The following is a 7,979-nucleotide window of genomic DNA, read 5'->3' on the forward strand; positions in this document are numbered from 1 at the left end:
GCCGAGAACACTGCCTTAAGGAACATCACACTCCTATACTTACTATGGTGCCCATCAACAATTATTCTCTGCAATCTATTACTTAAAGATTCAGTAATAATGTTGAGAAAGGTCCCACATATTCTTATCTGTTTAAGTTTGAAAACAAGGGCCTCATGATTAAGACGGCCAAAGCAGCACTAAAATCAACGCCAATCTTACAAACTTCCTGATCACAATAAAGGGATATCTGTACAAACTGTAAATTGGGGGAAAGATGATTACCTTTAGACTTTTCGCCAAAAGACGTTCGAAACCTTTAGTTACAATTGGAGTTATGGAAATTGCGCGGTAATCAGCTGCGCTAGAGTACCACAAGCACATTTACCAAATGGAGCTAAGAAATTGATAACCATTTGGGTCTACTCTTCCATAACCATCAAGGTCCAGAAAAAAACGTTCTGATTTCACGTGACAGAAAAACTAAACTACCTAGTTCAGCCTCAGGTAAACAAGAACGAGGAAGATTCAGCTTTTCTACTTATTGTCAAATATATTAGCCGAAAGGGTTGCCTTTTGCAGATTTGAGGGTAACCCACCATTTATGCTCCTGGATTGTACCATAAAGGGTTTATTTTGGTTGAATATACTCCTCTTCAGTTAAAGCACAAGTTCTCTGAGCGACAGCTCTCATCTCAGTCTAGTTATTCCAAGTCAAATCTGATCTGTTACCTGTTCAAAAATGATAAATAAGCCCGTCTACAGTCGTCATTGAAACGGTTTTTCTTTAACTCGGTATTTCAACACTCGAGAAGTGAAACACCTATCAATTATGGTGACTAGATTTCCATTCACGATAACAACAGGCTCTACCCTTTGATACAATTGTGATCCATTCAAATACAAAAGATTACTCAAGATGTCCTTCCAGTCTGCTTAAGATTTTATATATATTTCAACTTACGTATATAATTCTACAATTTATACAAAAACAAAGTCTTAGCAAGTACACTGCAGAAGCTTTTCGAAAACGGATGAATTACAAATCAAAATGTCACTGATGAATGTTTTAGGACTATTACAGATTCTATCTGCAAGTTACGTATGAAAACCAGTGATTTGACCTCGAGATATAGTAAACATTCGAATATTTTCATGGATTATTATTATTATCATTATTATTATTATTATTATTATTATTATTATTATTATTATTATTATTATTATCATTATTATTATTATTATTATTATTATTATTTGCTAAGCTATAACCCTAGTTAGAAAAGCAGGATATGCTTTAAGCTCAGGGTCTCCAACAGGGAAAGTAATCTAGTGAGGAAAGGAAACAAGGAAAAATACAATATTTTAAGAACAGTAACTACATTAGAATAAATATTTCCTATATAAACTATAAAATCTTTAACAAAATAAGAGGAAGAGAAATAAGATAGAATAGTGTACCCGAGTGTACCCTCAAGCAAGAGAACTCTAATCCAAGACTGTGGAAGACCATGGTTTAATTTTGGAGTGTCCTTCTCCTAGAACAGCTGCTTACCATAGCCAAAGAGTCTTCTACCCTTAACAAGAGGAAAGTGGCCACTGACCAACTACAGTGCAGTGGTTAACCTAATGAGAGAAGAAGAATTGTAGTTTAATGGCGTTCTTTTAATTGTCTAATTAATCACTTGGTTTAAACTGTTTTTGTTTTATTCCACTGCTCCTCAGTTGCGGTGTTTTGGCGTTATTTTAATTATCTAATTAATCAGAGTTCAAACTGGACTTTACTCCTTTCCTTTTATAATAGTAAATTTTTAATCATTTTTATCCAATTTTATAATACCAATATTTGATTGATAAAAAAATAATGGTAGATTTACAATAACAAATGAAAAAGAATTGTTAGATATCACAATGTAGTAGCTCCAAAAAATTATCTTTTAAGTTTTTAAAAAGTGACTTTTCGTAAGACATTGAAAATGAAATTGATATCCAAGCTATCAAAAGAAGGTTTTCACATTTCTATTGATAAATCATTCCTATTCAAATTGTCAAACATGTCCTTATGGGAATTTACAAGAAAAAACATATTCAATTTCAAAAAATTACTTTTTACATGACTTCAACTATTATTTTCAAGGCAAAAAATAAAAAATAAATAATGAAACATACCTTGAAAAATCATTCATCTACCAAAAACAAACGAGACATTTAAAAATACTTTTGAACAAAATAATGTTTCAAACTACCAAACGTAACTTTTTACATGACTTTCCACGAAAAATTTCTCATCAAAAACTACCAAAAAACTTTTTGACTAAAAAAAAAAAAAATTGAAATTAACGAACATCATTTTTTTTTACAAGAATTCGGTCTTTTCATATGTTGTTAAATAGAATATTGATTTTAAGAAAAAAATGTAAGAAAATATTCCCACCCAACCAACTCATGACTTTCAACTACAACCTTCCAGGAGATGATCATATCCTGGGCACTAAATGTGGCTTTTGATACGACCTTTAAGAAAAGATAATTTCCCTACGAACAAATGCAGCTTTTCACTTGAATTTTAAGAACCTATTTAAATCTGCACCTGGATTATAAAACCTTTCATAACATATTATACTTCTCTCTCTCTATCTCTCTCCCTCTCTCTCTCTCTCTCTCTCTCTCTCTCTCTCTCTCTCTCTCTCTCTCTCTCTCTCTGTTTGTGAAACTCGACAGGCTTTCCTGCATACTGTTTAAGTAATTTTGTTAGTTCATCTGTCTGTATTATCACAAGAATATTCTATATGAAATTAGGTAAATACAACAAATTATGAAAAGGGTCTCTCTCTCTCTCTCTCTCTCTCTCTCTCTCTCTCTCTCTCTCTCTCTCTCTCTCTCTCTCTCTCTCTCTCTCTTATATATATATATATATATATATATATATATATATATATATATATATATATATATATATATATATATATATATACATATATATATATATATATATGTGTGTGTGTGTGTGTGTGTGTGTGTGTGTTTTACGGTCATTTTGAGGAATTGGTCATTTACAAAGTGCCCGGTCATTTTGGAAAAGGACCAAAATATCTGTCAGTATGCAAAATGCTCAAATAATTGTGGTCATTTTGGCGAATGACCAGAAGTTTGGTCATTTTGCAAAATGACTATTAGTATCGTTGGTCATTTTGTAAAGTTACCCCAATAGCTACTGGTCATTATGCAAAAATAAACAAATAGTAACTTAAAATTGATTAGTAAAAGTCTAAGTATTAATAAAGGTGTGTTTTTTTATTCAACATTAAAAACTTACATTACACATTACAAGTATATTAGAATATTGAAAGAAATAAAACTGAACTTGAAACACGCTCGAATTAGTATCCTAAGCACATATAAATGTTTCGAAGTGTGTGTGCAAGTGTATGTTTGTCTGAACAGGCAGTTAGTTCCTACGGAGGTTCGGCCGAGGACGGAAATATTCGTGCTCCTCTCATCACTTATTTGTTGCATGTATATTGTACACTGAAAAACTTCACAATGGAAAGTAAGAAAAGTATTTTCCAAACAAAACTTCCAGAGTCTGAAGAAAAGAAAGCTACAAATAGTTCAAGTTTATTTTCCCGGGAAGAATGCGAACGAGTAATTAGTCGCCTGAATGAACTTGAACAATCTAATCCTATGAAGACTAAGCAGGATTATCGTTTGTTACAAAAATATGAAATACTGGAGGTCACAATTGAGGGTACCACCGAGCAAAAGTTGCAGAAGAAAGGAACTCAGCTGCGATTCGTTTGTGCTGAAGATGTGTTTAATGTACTTCTAGCTATTCATCGCACAATTGGTCACGAAGAAAGAACTAGTATGTGTAAGGCAACCAAAAGAAAAATATGCAAACATTTCACGTGATCAGATAACGCTGTTCTGGCAGTATTGTGAGGAATGTTAGCTAAAGAAAAGTAGTGTGCGGAAGTGTGTGGTTGTCAAGCCAATCGTCTCGAACAGCATGAATTCTCGAGCTCAGGTTAGTAACGAAACAAATAAACATTATTATTCACTAAGTTATTGTAGGCATTTCCTAGCCTTCCAATCTAACCTTAATGTAATAAATTATATGCATGACCCTACTACTACTACTACTACTACTACTACTACTACTACTACTACTACTAATAATAATAATAATAATAATAATAATAATAATAATAATAATAATAATAATAATTCTGCTGACAATAATAATTATAATGATGTATTTGCATTACTTATAATTTTGTCTTGTACTGTGTCTTTGCAGGTTGACTTGATTGATATGCAGAGTCAACCAGATGGGAAGTACCGTTTCATTTTCAATTACCAGGATCACTTGACCAAGATGAAATGCCTTTGAGCCCTACAGACTAAGACTGCCGAGGAGGTAGCTTTTCACCTGATTGACATTTTCTGTGATAAAGGAGCCCCTCATATTCTTCAATCTGACAATGGGAGAGAATTTTCAAATAAGATAATCAAGGAAGTTCTGGCTATGTGGCCAGAATGTAAGCTAGTTCATGAGAAACCAAGATATTCTCAATCACAGGGTTCCGTGGAACGAGCAAACAGAGATGTTGGAGCAATACTCGCTTGCTGGATGAAAGATAACAACACTACACAATGGTCAAATGGACTGCGCTTTGTTCAGTGGCAGAAAAACACGTGCTTCCATTCTGGAATTGGCAAGACACCTTGTGAAGCCATGTACGGAGAAGCTCATCTTGGTATTTCTGCTGTCAACATACCAGAAGAAATAATGGAAGGCATGGAGACAGAGGAGCAGCTTGCAGAAGCACTTTGTTTAGTTCATGAAGAATATCAAAATGTAGAACAGGGGAGAAGTGCTGAAAGTTGTGCCATAAATTGCAACTCGTGTGGTCAAAACATTCCATGTCATCCTTCTGGTCAGTGTTGTTCAACTGTAAATGACAATGTTGATGACCCTGTGCTCTGTTGCCTATGCAATAGAAATCGTAGCATTCAGGCTGAACGAAGGGAAACGAAAATACAACAAGAGAAGCAAGCTAAAAAAATGAAGGATAAATCAGTACAGCGTTTCAAGCCAGCCCTTGCAGGGGACACTGTCATGGTTCCTATTCCACTTGTTGACCGTGGACGAGCGGAGTTTGCATTCACAATTATAACTGAGACAATGGATGGCGGAACTTACAAACTAGGGACAAAACATGGTTTACTTAAACAGGTGTACAATCGGAATCAGTTCACTTTATGTGCTGAAAAATTTATGTCACTCAAAGAGGTAATAAAGGATCGCGAAGTCAGTCTGCGAGAGGTAGCTATTGCAGACTCGATGGGACATGGCCAGGGGATCAGTAAGTGTAGCTGCACCCAGTCATGTCGGAGCAGACGCTGTAAATGCTTCAAAAACGAAGTATTGTGCAACTACAGATGTAAATGCAGCAACCCTTGTTCAAACAAGTCAGATAATGCTAATTTTGATAATTGTTGAAATAATTTTCAAGTTCAGTTTTAGTTCTTTCAATATTCTAATAAACTTTTAATGTGTAATGTAAGTTTTTAATGTTGAATAAATGACCAGCAGCTATTGGAGTAACTTTACAAAATGACCAACGATACTAATAGCCATTTTGCAAAATGACCAAACTTCTGGTCATTTTCCTAAATGACCACAATTATTTGGGCATTTTGCATACTGACAGATATTTTGGTCATTTTCCAAAATGACCGGGCACTTTGCAAAATGACCAATTCCTCAAAATGACTGTAATATATATATATATATATATATATATATATATATATATATATATATATATATATATATTCTTACGAAGCTGGTCTAGTGTAAATATCGTAGTTTATTAATGATTTTATTTATATTCCATATATTGTTTCAAAATGTGCATTGAAGAGATGATACCCAGCACGTAAAATGGGCACCTCTCATGCAGATATAAGTATTTTATGTAAATTGCGTAAGATTTTCGTCGTGAACTTCATTATATTCTTTATTCAAGTTAAAATATAAAATCTTAAGTTAATTTTAGGAAATAACCTTTTATTTCACGTATGGTTGGTACAAAGTCTTACATAGTCTATTTGAAAGTGTTGTAGGATTCGTGGGAGATATGAACAAAGCCTTAGGTTATGTTCTTTTTTATCTTATGATATATAGCGTCATATTTGAAAGAGAGTATTCAGAACGTGTGCTTTGGAAGATTCTCTACCATGTGCTTTAGAAATATTATGAAGGCCTTTCAAGAGGATGTTATTATTTTCCTATTTCGGGTGGGCGGAGCTAGCTGACTGAGAGAGCCGTCTGGCGTAGCTTACGTACAGCTTTTGGGAGAGTACTATTTGGCAACTTTGACGCTTGGCACAGTCCCCACGCTACTAGAACTCGATCCTGGAAAGTTCTGGAAGCAGTTGGATTTTATATAAAGATGACCCAAGGTTAGTTTAGAGTTAGATAGAGATTGAGATAGAACTGCAGCCTGAAGGTAGCCTCCTTCCCCTCTCCCTCTCTCACGGTCACAACCCAGTGTATTAGTGAAAGTGTTCACTACGTTTTAGTGTGTCCTCTCCTAAGTGACTGTGTTCCCTAAAGCAAATCGTGTGTCAAAAAGATACACAAGACTGAGGGGTGATTTTTTAATTCATTGTATTAGGGTGAGTGTTGGCATTGTAAAACGTTTTTTGTAAAGGGCTCTGTAAGGAAGATAGATTTTGTTACGTGATTAGGTTATATATTACTCATTAAGTGTCAAAATTGAACATTGTATTATTCAGATTTATTTCGAGCTTTTGTATAATTTTCATTGCATTCTTTCCTTTCTTAGACTAAGGTTTTTTCAGATATAATAGTTCAAGTCAAGTTTTTATATAATTTCAGAACGTATCATATTTTGTCTCAATCTAAGTTTTGTTCAAATCTGATTTTTTCCATTGAATTATTTTGTTATGTAAATTCTTTCAAAGTGTTGTAATTTATATAGAATATATTTATTTTTGTAAACAGTGTATTATTCCAATCATCATTATTTAAGACCAGTTTCTGCTCGATTCCTGTTAAGAACCACAGAGAGTTAAATCGTTTTATTAATAATTACTCAGTTTAGTTTGAGTGTACATAAGAGACCTTTGGATATTCAATGTTTCATATATTGCTGTCTGGGAATTATTGAACTGTCTCAGAATTCGTGTTTTAATGTTTTGAAGTATAACAGTTTTAAGGTAAAATCAAACAAGGGAGTTTGGAATTCGAGAGGTTGATTAACATGCCAGTCATAGTATATATAATATATGTTTAGTTCCCAGGTACGAGTCATAATGTAATATATTGTTTAGTGCCCAGTCAACGGGAGCCATATCATATAATATATTTTGGTGCCAAGACCAGGATCGAGCGAGTTTGTTTTGAATATTGGTGATAACAGGGCCGAGTTTTGATTAAAGGTTTTTGAATAGTACGGTGTTGATAGGATTTTGATTATTGTTAGTATGTTTTTTTTTTTTTTCTTGAGAGGCATTAATTATTGTAAAATTACAAGATAGCACAGTTTAATATTCAAGAGTTTTTGAAGTGTTCGGGAATTGTCCGAAGCTAATGTAACTAAAGCTCAGTGGCTCTCTAAATGGCATGTGGTGGCCATGTTACGAGTGGGATGATAAAGGCCCAAATTAAGTGTCTAGCATTAGAAGCATTGATAAACTCAGGAAAGTTGTCAAAAGAAAATATTGTGGCAGCTCATGAACTTTTGGAGGAAGCAAAGTAAGGACTGGTTGACCGTCAAACTGAAGGCATGAAAGCAGATAAGGATGTAGAAGCCAAGATTCGACGTATTACAGCAGAGGAGAATTTGATAAGATTAAAGATGATGGCAGAACGAGAAGAAAGAGAAAGAAATGGGAAGAAGATGAGAGAGAAGAAAGACAACCTGCGAAGGAAATGGGAGCAAGAGAAAAATAAATGGAAGCAAAGC

The 7,979-nt window shown here is 34.0% G+C and overlaps 1 protein-coding gene across 1 annotated transcript; it reads left to right on the top strand.

Annotated features, from left to right (window-relative positions):
* The first annotated feature begins 4,507 nt into the window (after positions 1–4,507).
* On the top strand, positions 4,508–7,772 carry LOC137618384 (KRAB-A domain-containing protein 2-like). Its single transcript, XM_068348551.1, has 2 exons — positions 4,508–4,919; positions 7,714–7,772. Exons 1-2 carry the CDS (start codon positions 4,508–4,510, stop codon positions 7,770–7,772), a joined length of 471 nt encoding a protein of 156 aa, XP_068204652.1.
* Positions 7,773–7,979: the final 207 nt, after the last annotated feature.

Source organism: Palaemon carinicauda, chromosome 24, assembly GCF_036898095.1.
Source record: "Palaemon carinicauda isolate YSFRI2023 chromosome 24, ASM3689809v2, whole genome shotgun sequence".
In the NCBI taxonomy this organism is placed as follows: Eukaryota; Metazoa; Arthropoda; class Malacostraca; order Decapoda; family Palaemonidae; genus Palaemon; species Palaemon carinicauda.